This window comes from Setaria viridis, chromosome 2 (assembly GCF_005286985.2).
Source record: "Setaria viridis chromosome 2, Setaria_viridis_v4.0, whole genome shotgun sequence".
Taxonomy (NCBI): Eukaryota; Viridiplantae; Streptophyta; class Magnoliopsida; order Poales; family Poaceae; genus Setaria; species Setaria viridis.
The window spans coordinates 30,486,046-30,499,374 of NC_048264.2; the positions used below are offsets into that span (position 1 = coordinate 30,486,046).

At 40.9% G+C, this 13,329-nt stretch overlaps 1 protein-coding gene and 1 long non-coding RNA gene across 2 annotated transcripts; both read left to right on the forward strand.

Moving 5' to 3' along the window:
• The first annotated feature begins 3,394 nt into the window (after nt 1-3,394).
• On the forward strand, nt 3,395-5,339 carry LOC117844252 (uncharacterized). Its single transcript, XR_011897498.1, has 6 exons — nt 3,395-3,533; nt 3,608-3,659; nt 3,763-3,869; nt 4,055-4,127; nt 4,802-4,873; nt 5,137-5,339. It is a non-coding gene; the product is annotated as an uncharacterized lncRNA (long non-coding RNA).
• Nucleotides 5,340-6,886: 1,547 nt separating this feature from the next.
• On the forward strand, nt 6,887-8,591 carry LOC117846331 (uncharacterized). Its single transcript, XM_034727475.2, has one exon. The coding sequence runs from the start codon at nt 7,706-7,708 to the stop codon at nt 8,540-8,542; it is 837 nt and encodes a 278-aa protein (XP_034583366.1). The 5' UTR covers nt 6,887-7,705; the 3' UTR covers nt 8,543-8,591.
• The last annotated feature ends 4,738 nt before the right edge of the window (nt 8,592-13,329 follow it).

Here is a 13,329-nt window from a genome sequence, read left to right on the forward strand (position 1 = left end):
TTTTCTTTTGTCTTTTGTTTTCAAACTCAAGAGAAGATCCTCCTGCTATTGGCATTGTCATGCTGTAGGTGGGCAGGGTGTTTGGACTGGTTTCTATGTGTTCAAGTTGTGAGGATCCTCCCGATATTGGCATTATCATGCCGTAAGTGGGTAAGATTTTGGGGTTGTTATTCTGTGTGTTGTTAGGCTCAGCTTTAGGTAATTGGTTAGGTAGGTTTGGTGGGGGTAGTGGTATTTCGTGTAGAGGTTGGGAAGGCGTAAAGCTCGCAGCTTGCGAGGCTTGCTAAGTTTGGGGTTGGAATTGTGGCGAATGTTGCCACATCATGGCAGGTTGAAAGTTTCGGAGGTTAGTGTTTGGGAAGTATGGCTGTTGTGGCCAGAAAGAGGTATGGTGGATGGTTTTGGGTGCTACGGCAGTTCTTTTCTCTTTAGCTATTCTTTCGAAGGTCTTTTTTGTTTCTGGGCAAAAGTCGGTTGCATGATCTAGTTGCTTTCCATGGAAAGTGCAGTAGAACATTCGAGGTTGATTGTTCTGGTTATGCGGCCTCGGAGGCCCTCTGCCTCAGCCTCTTCCTCTTCCGGCGTAATCGCCCCTCTGCCCATTGCCTTAATTTGGTGGTTGTTGCTGTTGAGACTACCTATTATGACTTTGGTTTTGTTTTTGTGAGGATTGAGAACCCTCGATTAGCAGCACGTGTTGAGCTAGGTATGGGTGCTGATGTTGCGCGTAGTTATACATCAAGGCTTGCCTATTTTGGTGTTTTTCAACTTGCCTTTGGCGGTTTCTTTCCATCACTCTTTTTCTGTGATCCTCATTCGACTTGCAATACCTTTCCAGCTCGGCGAACAAACCTTCCATGGTTTTTGGCTTCTCTCTTGTTAGATGCGAGGCTGTTGGGCCTGGTGCTAGCCCTCAAATGCAGGCTGCTATGGCCACACTTTCATCCACATCTGGAGTTTGCGACTTTAACTGCACAAATCTTTTGATATAGTTGGTCAGGGGCTCTTTGTCTTTCTGGATGTAATAGGTCGCTCAGGTCTGAAGCTGCCCGATGGAAACCTTGAAAATTTTGTATTAGCTTGGTTTTGAGGTCTATCTAGCTGTACACTAACTGTGGTGGAAGTAGCGAGTACTAGTTCAGCGTTGCTCCTTCGCAGGCTATTTTAGGGACTTGGCTAAAACCACGTCATCTCCTCCAACAGATGCTACTGCAGCCTCGTAGCTCATTAGGAATTGGCGAGGTTCATTTTGCCCATTGAATTTTGGCAACATGACCACCTTGTAAGTTGTAGGCCACGGAGCTATTTGCAAGCCTAAGGATAATGGAGAGTTTTTGTCAACTATTACATAGGTATTTGTCATCGTTGGGGCATTGTGCCCAATGAGGATGGGATTTGTATGCGGGATAGGTGTGTCTTCATGACATGCTGCTGTGCCGGAAGTGGTGGTTGTGGTGGCGTGGTGTGCAAGTATTGCAGCTCATCCAACTCCCCCTGCAATTCTGCTAGTTGTTTCTTTGCTTCATTTAATTTTGCTATTTTGCTGGCTGCTAGCCGTTGTGCTTGCAGTTCTTGAGTGACTCTCTCCTTTTCTTTTTTTAGTGTTTCGAGCTGCTTTAGCACTGAGGCTAATTCTTTTTCTGCCTCCCCAAGTATATCATTTCTTGTGCTTATTTCTTGTTGTGCTTGGTTCAAGGTCTTTGCCTCAGCTCTTTTCTTTTCACTTATTGTTCTTAAATTGGCTTCGATTCTTTTCAATTTTTCTAGGGTGTTCGTATTGTCTTGATTGATGGGAACAAGCTGTCTCTCTTGCTCTTTTTCACCCTTGATGGTTTCCAGCGGTGTGGTCATCTTCTCTTTTGTGGTGGTATCGTGGGTTGTTTTGCTGCTAAGAACACGGTCGGCGCTCTGTTGGTCTCAAAGGAATTCGAGCGCAACAGATGTAATTGAAATGGGAAAACACTTGTAACTTCTCAAAAACAATGAGTCTCCCTATACAATGGGGTAGGGCTCCCCTTTTACTGTGATCCGTGAGCCACTTTACATCCCGAAAATATCCTTCATCACCTACTATATTCTTAGGATATGTCGTACATAAAGTTCATTGGGGTAACGTGTACAAATTGAACTCTCCTATGTGATCATTTTCCTCACACCTTCAAGTAGTCACGTTTCTCACGCCTTCATGTAGTCACGCTTCTTACACCTTCATGTAGTCACGTTCCCCACGCCTTCATCTTCCTTTTAACCTCGGGACTTCTTTTCTGCGTTGGACCAAGCCATCACCCTCACGTAGGGCAAAACCCCTAGCCTCGTGCCTTCATTCTTGGCCCAGGAGAAACGCTTAGCCTCGTGGCATCCAGTCTAGTTCCAATTCTGAGTAAAAAGTAGAGTTGAAAGCTTGGTGTTCAAGACTAGCTTCGAACACTCGAGGGTAATTTAGATTGCAGCTTAGTTATCAACCAATAGCTGTTAGCTTTGGAATCTTAAAGTAGCAAAGAGGATGTAAGGTTAGGCGAGTTTATTTGTTAGTTCAGAGCCAGCGAGGTTAACGAGTTTCGTATCTTGACCAACAAGTTGCGAGATTAAGTTGTTTTTGCCTACCGACAACGCTCTAGGTTGTGTAGTTTTTGGACGATCCCCAACATTCATTAACAAAACAAGCAAAAAGGTTGGCTCAGCTCGGCTCGGCTCGGCTCGTTAGTAGCTCGAGCCAACTCGTTAGGCTCGCGAGTTGGATGTAAATTTGGAATTAACATCTCAACATATATAAAATATTTAAAAATAGTAATTACAAAGTTCTAAACGTTAAAATTCACCTTGGAGAACCTTGGCTCACTCGGCTTCGTTTTGATGACTCGGCTCCACTTCGATAGCTCGGCTCCCTGTATATGTTAGCTCTTTAGCTTTCTAGCTCATTTGGCTCGAGCCAGCTTGTTAATAAGATGAGAAAAACAGCTGCTCGGCTTGTTAAAAAATTGATCAAGCAAATTCAAGCCGAGCCGAGTCGAACTATGAACGAGCTTTAGACCTCAGCATTTATCAGGTTGGGACGACAACAAAAGGGACATGGATGACTGAATCTGGATTGTCATGCTCACAAATTTTACAAGCACATACGTACGTAAAAAAATTAAGAAACTAAATAAGCATTATGTTTATGCAGTGATCTAAATTTAATAAGCACATACGTGATCCATACATACATAGGTTATATCGTACTTTGCAAATTGTGAAAAGCATACCAAACTAGAGCTTTATTTTCCATCCAATTTGCGACCGAGTTAGTTTCCCACATTTTTTTTGTCCGATTGGTTTTCCACCAATATTTCCCACCGCCTCAAACCAAAATACAAACAATTCCACTACCCAACACCCACCCACGCAACAAGTTTGACCGATGACGGCATTTGTTGTTCCTGTCTTCTCGATGCAAAACCGCGGGCAGTTCACTTTTTCCATCTCTCCTCCGGCCCCTCGCTCCCTCCGACCCAAGGACTCTCGAGATCAATCCCCAAGCTCCCCTTCAAAGTGTGAGTACCAGTTGTCCCTCTTCCCATGGATCCGATCCTGATTCTCCGGATCTACTGACTTTCAATTCCCGCAGGTTCAACTACTTTGCGGAGGAGATCAAGGTCCGATCCTGTCCCAGACCAGAGGTATGCAATCTCTCGCTCTTTCTTGATGAGAATTAACTTAATTGGTGATTTCAGTTGTTCGAGATTTTAGATGATAATCTTCTCATGCCATGCGTGGCGTCAGAGGTCTCCTGCATGCCCTCACCCACGCCAAACCTTCGCCGCTGCATTCCCCGACCCCACCGTTTCCGATCTCCGTTTGTGCAACTACGACGAGTCGATGCCCTAACGGTTGGTACATTAGAAATTTGGGCTTGCGGATCTATCCTCTTTTCTTTAATGTAATACACTTTGTAGATGAAAATTGAATCATTGTAAATTGTCCATGTGGATGACCCATAGCTCTGTTGGGGCTCCATTTTATTGTCACGGGGTATTTTGATGCTCGATCTTAAATACACTTTTGTTTTTTACAGAAAAACAATCAAAGGGGAAATAATGACAAGTTAGCCACGAGTAGGAAAGGTAATGACAATTACAAAGCACGAGGTAAGATTAGATTTGGATTCCTCCAATGTACAGAGTGAGGGAGGTCTGTAAATCTTGTTGTGGGAAATAAATATGTCTTGCATCAGGAGAGAGAGGATCCCAATGTAAATTGCTTTACATTTTCTAAAACTCCAGGTTCAGATAACATTCTGAATATGCTCTTTTAATTCTAATATTTCTGTCGGACTTTATTATCAACTAATCTTACTTGTGTTGTACTCCCTCCATCCCAAATTATAAGTCGCTTTGACTTTTTTGATACATTCACTTTGCTATGTATATAGATATAACAATATGTCTAGATGCATAGCAAAGTGGATGTACCAAAAAAGTCAAAGCGACTTATAATTTGGGATGGAGGGAGTAGTACATATAAATCCATCTCTTGCTAAAAACTTGAACCTTTTCAACTGTTTGGTGTAATTTCTGCAAACTACATTGGCCGTGAGAACCACAATGTATCCTATATATGCTTTTTTCTAATGTCAACTGTACGCATATAATCAATATTGATAGCTCTGTTATTAGCTCAACAATTTTATACAGCATACTAATTTCATAGAAGTCAAAATTTCAAATTATTTTTCTTTGAGTAATGCTTCTCTTTTTTGGTGTTGAGAAATATCTATTGCAATCTTATTATTGATCATTTCCTTGTATGTTTTGTACAACAGAACTATCAACGGGGAGAAGAAAGAAAAGTTAGTCAAAAAGTGTGAGAGATTTTAGCCTTTTCAAATTGCAAGGTAGGTTTCTAAAATTAAAATTGTTTGAATGCAAAGTAGAACTTGGTTAGATATCATTTATAAACCCTACTTTTCCCTCTCTGAAACTCATGTGGCGAATGATTAATGCTATCAGCACTCTAGTGTAGAACTTATCTTTTTTTTTATTTGTGTTTTCTTGTATTCTATAGCTACTTTTTTGAATATTTATAATTTTACAAAAAGCATAATTTCTCTATGCAATTTGAAATGATCCATATTAACGACACATTTCTCAATGCAAGTTCAAATGATTAATTGCTGAATCTCGAGAATGGGTCAAGAAAACAATGGATTTTAGGATTTCTACATACTTATATTGACATTTCCTTTCCAGTAGTAAATAATTTGTACCCTTAGTTGCTGTGTATATTTTCCCTATACAATTATACTTTTATGTATATACTATCACATGTATTTATAATATATGGTGGTTTCCTTTCTACAATCAATGTACCATCTTGTGATTATTGAGAATTATGGTTTGTGTGATTGTTTGAATGTGTATGTGTTTATTTGAAAAGAATCATATCAGCATTATTTGCCATAACAGTGTATAAAAATTATTTATTTCAAAATTCTGAATGTGTTACAATAGGTAAAATAAAATGTGTTACAAACTATATATTCCTTTGTTGTAAACTATGTTCCCATCATAATGTGGAAGTGTTACTAGAACTAAAAATATGTTACTAAAGATAATTGTTGTAACACTTAACAAATGTTCCACTAGATCACTAGTTGTGTTACATAGTAGTAACACTTTTTGAATGTAATGGAACACATATCTTTTGTTCCAATAGATCAAGTATAGTAACATCGCATAAGGGAACACTAACAAGATGTATTCCTAGGAGCCATAGTAACACATTTATTGAAGTATAGTAACATAAGTTGGTGTTATTGAAATCCTTTTCTGTAGTAGTGTCCTAGCTTCCTGCACACTAGCTTATTATAGTTTCCACCCACATGGTTTAAATTGTTCCCTTGCTACCTTATGGTAGATATGCTAACCCACCATAAACATTTGTGGTTATGCCCTATTGAAAATCTAACCTCTCATTCCACTTAATGCCACATGTCCGCCTTGTGGCAGTCATGCCATTGCCCAACAATTGAGTAAGAGATGCCTAAAATATATGAGTTATGTAGGAATATAAATTTCAAACTTGATTGGCATGCATGGGGTTTAATGGGAATATCATAAACTATTGGCCCACCAATACTCCAGTGTAAACCCATTGCCATGATGGCACTAAATGTGGTGTCCACATATTGTGATTACACAAGTTAGCACACAAATTACCTTATCTGATTAATTTAGAAAGTTTAGTGAAGCAATACCTTTGTGAAGTTTGGGGACCTATTTGTAGGACGTTGACGCATTCAAAAAATATCATATTTCTCTATGTTTTAAGATATATCATGATAATTAATGCATGTCCAAGTCCTGATTAACAGTCAAGTGCACAAGATTTGTGTTTAATTACAAAATACATAGTAAAACAAAAGTTTGTGTGCATCCAAGGATATAGTAAAAAAGATCCCGCAAAAAAAGAAGCATTTTGCATGAAATTCATTAAAACATGACAAAAAGGCAATGTGAGCTCAATAAACTAAAAATATGATTAGTATCAATATTTGTTACATTTCCATCATGGCAATGTAGTAGTTGCAGACTGAATTAATAAGGATAGAATTCATAAAAAACTTGAGAAAAAGGCAATGTGAGCTCAATAAACTAAAAATATGATTAGTATCAATATTGGTTACATTTCCATCATAGCAATGTAGTGGTAATACTCCACCCATAAGGTAATTTCCACAACTTAAAAAATACATATTGCCATGTTTGACTATGGACATGGACCTGTTTAGTCTGACCTACAATTGATGATCAATTAATTCTAGATATGCACAATTAGAAGTAATCATTCTTTGGTGCAACATATTAATTTCATAAGTGGCACATAAAAAAATTCCCATAGCATTTGCGTGTCAATTGATTTTTCATACTTGATTGAATGCTTCTATGTAGCCAAATAGATGTGTTTTTGACCAAACAATATTAGTTCAGATAGCACAAAGGGTGCACTAATCCTTTGCAAGGCATCACCATTCACCAACTCCTTGAAACCAATTAATCAAGTTACAAGGTTTAGACTTCTATTATTTGTTTATTTTAGCTGGAAGTTCAATGAATTATTCCTACCAGTTGCTTACAAGTTGCATATGAACCCATCAGATTATTTATAGATTTTGGTCATGAAAAGTAAGGAACATAAAATGACCTTTGACATATAAAATGAATTCATCTAAGCTCTAGCAGTTACGTGAAAGTGGAGTCATCTGAGTTCTATGCCATTGCATGTACAATGAATTAGTGAGTCATGCCAAGATTTATGTTGATCCAATTTAACAACTCATGCAACATTACTAACAACTCACAAACATTACATGATTATTTTTAAGAAAAGTAGGAAAAGGACAATAATATTCGACATGTAAAGTGAAGACACATCAAGCTACCTAATCCTACACAAAACAACAAAATTAGTTGCACAATGCACAAAATGAATGCATATGTAAAGTGAGTGATGAGTCACACTACCCAAAAAAGATTTATCAAAAGCAATATCGTGCAAGCATTAGGATCCTTAAAGGCAAGAAATTATGCAATCAAAGCTATAAGTAACCCTCATATGCATTTTTTTTCACCCAGCACCACCTTCAATATCCTTTCGTTATTGCCATCAATATCCTCATAGACACCAAAACAAAGCCACAACATCGACCACCACAATCCATTAAACCATGAAGGATATGCTTGTGGTCCTTGCTCTCATGGCACTCATTGCAAGTGTTGCCTCCATGCAAATGGGTGCTTGCACCTGTGGTCATCAGCAAGACCATGAGAAGCACCAGCCACAACAACATCATCACCACCAGCAACAACACCATCACCAGGTCCATATGCAACAACAACATCACCAACAACAGTATGTTCATGTGCAGCAGCAACCCCAACAACAAAATCATGAGCAACCACAGCAACAACATCACCAACAATATCAAATCCATGAGCATGAAGTGCCACTGCAACGTCAACACAAGCAGCCAAACCATCAGTCGAGGCACTACCTTGAGCAGCAACCGCAACAGCAACAACAACAGTTGTGTCAACAGGGTTTTGAGCAACAACCAGGTCAGCAAGATAATAAGAAGCAGCAGATAAAAAGGTGTGGCTACAACACATATATTAGTAACCAAAATTTAAACAATTGTCGTGAATTCCTGAGGCAGCAATGTAACCCGCTAGCAATGCCTTTCCTCCAATCACGTTTGCTACAACCGAGCAACTGTCAGGTGCTACAACAGCATTGTTGCCATGAGCTTAGACAAATCGAACCACAGTACCTCCACCAAGCGATCTGCAACATAGTTCAGTCCATAACCCACCAACAACAACAGCAGGAGAAACAACAACAACAACAACATTCATGTGAGTTATGTGGGTCTCAGCAAGCTTCTGAAGGTGAGTTGGCTATACGGATGGTAGCACAACACCTACCATCAATGTGCGGCATTTACCACTCATGGAGCCAAGACAGTACATGCGGCAACAAGGATGCTCGTGGTGTTCGCAACTAAAGCACTATAGCTAGTTAGCTGTCTATGTTATAGCGGCAACAAGAAATAAAGTTTCATGCATTATGATGTGTGAACAATAGTATCTGAATAATAATAGTGAATGTATTAGTGATGCTTCCGAATCAATTTGTTTGTGATGGGACCATGTGTAATGTATCCAATTGGGCCTATCGTGCCCATATGTTGATTAGGAATCATGGGGATTTAACATCCTTCCTTTTTCTTCCTAATGAGTAGCATGATTTTGACACTTTTAAATTGGTTCTGAAATAGTTCACTTCTAAAACCTTGGAATCGATTGAGGTGGTTTAAAATATGAAATTGATGAGCAAAACTTTTAATTTGGAAACTTAAATTTGACTTTACAAAAAATTTAAACTTATAGGAAGGTTAGGGTGTTGACCATAGTTTTTATGGATGATGATAGTTATCAAAGGACGAGTGGATAAATGGGAAGGGGGGAAGGTCAATGTTGTGGTTTAAGGGCAAAGCGGTGTCAATGGCACAAATGTGACGTGGCTCACCTGTAATGTAGTTCGCTGAGGCAAAAGCAATTAACCCTTGCACGCGAGCAGCATGGATCAAAAGAGACAACTACGTGCATACGTGGACATGTGACATAGCATGCCTGTACGAAAGGCACATAGGACCAGGGACTGATGGACCCTACCAACAAACTAGGTACTCGATCACCTAGTTTAATTTGAAAGGTGAAGGACGAAATTGAGCTTCTGACAAGTTGCGGGATGAAATTGGGTATTACACTAAGATAAAAGAAATCCTAAAGCATTATATATAAAGTAAGATCCAAAGGAGCTCCGGTTGGGTTTTGGGTTGCAAATTATGACACGGCCCCATCAGGTTTCCAACAAAATTTGGATCATGACACCTAATTTCCCAGCTTGAATGTCTACCCAAACTGTGGACCATAGGATCTGGAACAGCCAACAAGGCCTATCCAAGATTTAGATGAATCCTAATTTAGCCCTATTTTTCTGTTACAATAAATCCACCTAAGGGTAAACTCTGCCTGTAGTATTCTTTACATATAAAATATGTTGAACGGATGTAGGTTACATAATAAAAATACAGAGTTTACAAGACTACAATGGGGAGATATATATTACAATCCATCCTCTTTTCTTAATTTTATTTTCCTTTTTTTAAAAGAAAGAGATCATCTCATGAAATCAAAGCCACAACCTAAGGTGGAGGAAATCAAGAAACTCTCTTCTTTTTTTTCACCTTGAAAGTGCCCATACTTTGTTGACTATTGCAACCACGGCTAACCCAATCTCTAGGTGCACTACTTGAATGTGTTATATTTGATCATAATACTAGGATCGTGCCCGTGTGTTGCCACGGGCTTATATCATAAATCAAATAAAATAACACCAACTTGATATAAACAGTTATATATAAACAACTATGAAATTAACTTATACAAAGAGAAATCATTAGCATTAAACATCTATCCCTAATGATAGTATCAATCATATGGAATATAAATGTACTCATAACTCACCAAACCAACTTGAGCAACAAAACTCTTAAAAGACTTGTTCGAAAAAAAATTCATGCTAAATTTTGAAGTCTTTTTTATCCGGAACAAGTCCATTTTTAACCATCCAACTATCGTCTCAGTTTGCTTTTGACCATCAAACTGCAAAACCAGGAACCTTTAGCCACCCAACTATTAAAACGGTTCATATTTGGCCATCGGTGGTTTTGGTGGATGGTTTTGCTGACGTGGACGCCACGTGGTGACGAAGCCCACTTGTCAACCCTCCTCTCTCTCCTGCACCGGCCATCCCCTACGCCTCCCCTGCACCAGCCGCCATCATCCCTCGTGTCTCCCCTATCCTGGCCCCGTGCTGGTGCCTGCGGTCGTGGCTTCACCCCCGAACGCGGCAAGGGGATTCCAAATCCCCAACGTGGTGGTGGCTGGCATGCAGCAAGGAGATGTTGGGGAGGTCAAACAGGAGGTGGATGCGCTTCTGGTTGAGGCGTGTCGGATTTGTGAGCTTGGCAGTCCACTTGGAGGTTACCCAAGTGGTTGATTTGTAGGTGAGGGTGATTGCGAAACCAAGAACTCGAAGGTGATCACAAGAACACAAAGGGGACACGAGGGTTTTAAATAGGTTCGGACCTCCGAAGAGTAATACCCTACGTCCTGTATGCTTGGTGACTTTGTATTGCTTAAGAGTCGATCGGATGCCCTCGGGGGTACCCTTGGCCTCCTTATATAGGCTGATGACCAAGAGTTACAAGTCGTTTTGAATCTAATCTACTCGGCAGTTACATGGAAAGTAACCTGAGTCAGACTAAAATACGCGTTCCACAATATTCGAGCAGATTTGTACTGTCTTGTTGCCTTGACGTGTACTCCAAGTATCTTCATGTCCTCAGCCCGCATGCCCTGGTCGAGCGGGCCCACTTGTCAGGGCCGGCTAATATTTTGGGCGGTAAGGACCCATGGGGTACCTATATCCCTCAAGGCAATTTGGTTTTCTAGGAGCACCAGCGACGAAATTGGCTGGTAGCCAGAGCTTTGTTCGGTGGAGAAAATGGAGGAAGGGAGGAAGAAGATGGGGCCGCCGTAGTTTTGAAGGCAGGCGCGTGTGAATGTGGGTAGGGAGATGGTCGCGAAGGCACTGACGCTGATCGGCTGGACATGGAGAGCGAGCTGAGGCCAACGAGCGCCTTGATTTCGAGGAACTCCGACAACGGAGGGCTACGACGACGGCAGCGGAGGAGAGCTATTGTGGCTACGGCGGCGGCGCGGTGGGCTACTACGGCGGCAGCAGCAAAGTGCTCCTGCTGCCACCTACCACCATGCACTAGGGAGGCAAGGAGGTAGGAGGTGCCATGGGGGGCATGGGTTCACGAGGTCTGCTGAAGGCCGGCGCGGTGGAGGCTTGCGCAGGGGCGGCCGGCATGGGAGCTGGCGGATGTCAGCGGAGGAGAGGGGAGAGAAGAAAGAGAGAGGAGTGGGAGAGGAGAAAAGAAAGAGAGAGGAGGGTTAACAAGTGGCCCTACCATAATGTGGCGTCCACGTTAGCAAAACCACCCACCAAAACCACCTGATGGCCAAATATGAACGGTTTGAAGAGTTGGGTGATGAAACATTCCTGGTTTTGCGGTTCAATGATCAAAACCAAACTGAGGCGATAGTTGGATGGTCAAAAATGGACTTCTTCCTTTTTATCTAGGGCTTCTTAGGTTCCTTTTTATCTAGGGCTTCTTAGGTGTGAAAAGGGAAATTTTTGAGCCACCCATCTGCTCCAATTGCAATCATAGTAGTACTTCGGGCGTATAATTAAACAAAAATAATTGTTTGAGTTTTAGAGAAAAACACCCCAGTCCATTTGTATTACACGACAAGACAAAGGTTTTTGAGTTTATTACGATTTGCTTTTTTGCCTGGAGCTCACACCAGCACTAAATAGCATCACGCCATCACCCCAAGCAACCACACATTATTCCGAAATCAGCATACACTTGCTGCTAACAAGAACTATGCAAAATGAAACCACAGTTAATTTGCGACGACATGCACAGCTCGGAGCATATCCAGCCCGGCTGCCCCGACTATCACAAGTGCTCCAGGAAACCAATCAACATAACAAAAGAAAGCTCCGGAAACCAATCAACATAACAAAAGAAAGCTCCAGGTATTGAAAGGCAGAGCTCCTGCCACTTACATTAAAAAAACATTAATGTGCAGCTCGGAGCACATATGTCAGCATATCTCTTTGACCTATCTTGTCTGCTCAGGGTTTAGGAGCGAGCTCTCATCTGTATCTCGCATCAGCCGACTTGGGCACAACACCAGTTCCTGAGCACTTGGGCAACTGTCGACACAACACCAGTTCAACACCACCTAGGAGCGAGCTCTCATCTGGATCGACCCTGATGTCAAGCTTGCCTCAATGGTATGGGCCAATACCAACTTGCGTGCCCTACTGCAGCATGGCATAGGTCTCCTCCATTGCCACCCTGCCGACGGTAGTAAGGGCAATGGCCAGGATCCCTGATATGGAGACAAGGGCAGGCTCTAATAACTTAAATATTTAGAATGCAAAATTTATATAGATCACATCTGTCCCATAAATTCACCAAATATTAACTACAAAAATACTGATGTCCAAAGCAATTTATCATGTTTGACGGTCATCATTTTCCAATCCTTGCAGCTTGGTATATACATTTTTTTTTTGAAAAACCTGGAAACAATATGTCACAAAGAACATCACTTGTTTTCATATGACCCTAAGACATGTGCTACTACGCTGCCCTTAACAGGCAGCTGAATAAACTATTTTTGCATCTGACATGGCTAGAAACCAAAAACAAACAAACGGTTTCTGCAGCTAGCATCTCATACACATATATTGTATATCTAGATTAGGGTTTAGGGTTAGGACAGAATGAAACCATTAATTGGAGAATCCCTTCCTAACTTGATAACATCTTTTGCAGTGATAGAATCAAACATTATCCTTGCCTCATCGAAATTCAATATAAAGTCTCAACATCTGAAATATAGCTTAACTGATGCTCATCAGTTTTGAACCAGTGCTACATTGCAAGCTTTTGAGACTTGTTGTCTGTCAAGAATCCCTTTCTAACCTGATAACGCCCAAAATTGTTAGAATTTCTAATCCAATCCACCGAACCATTAGCTGACAAATATCTAGAAATAGAAATTGCAAACAGTAAAATTTGTACCTTGGCAACTCAAGTTATTGCTCCTGACCACTTGGACATGGCAATCTCATGCTTCT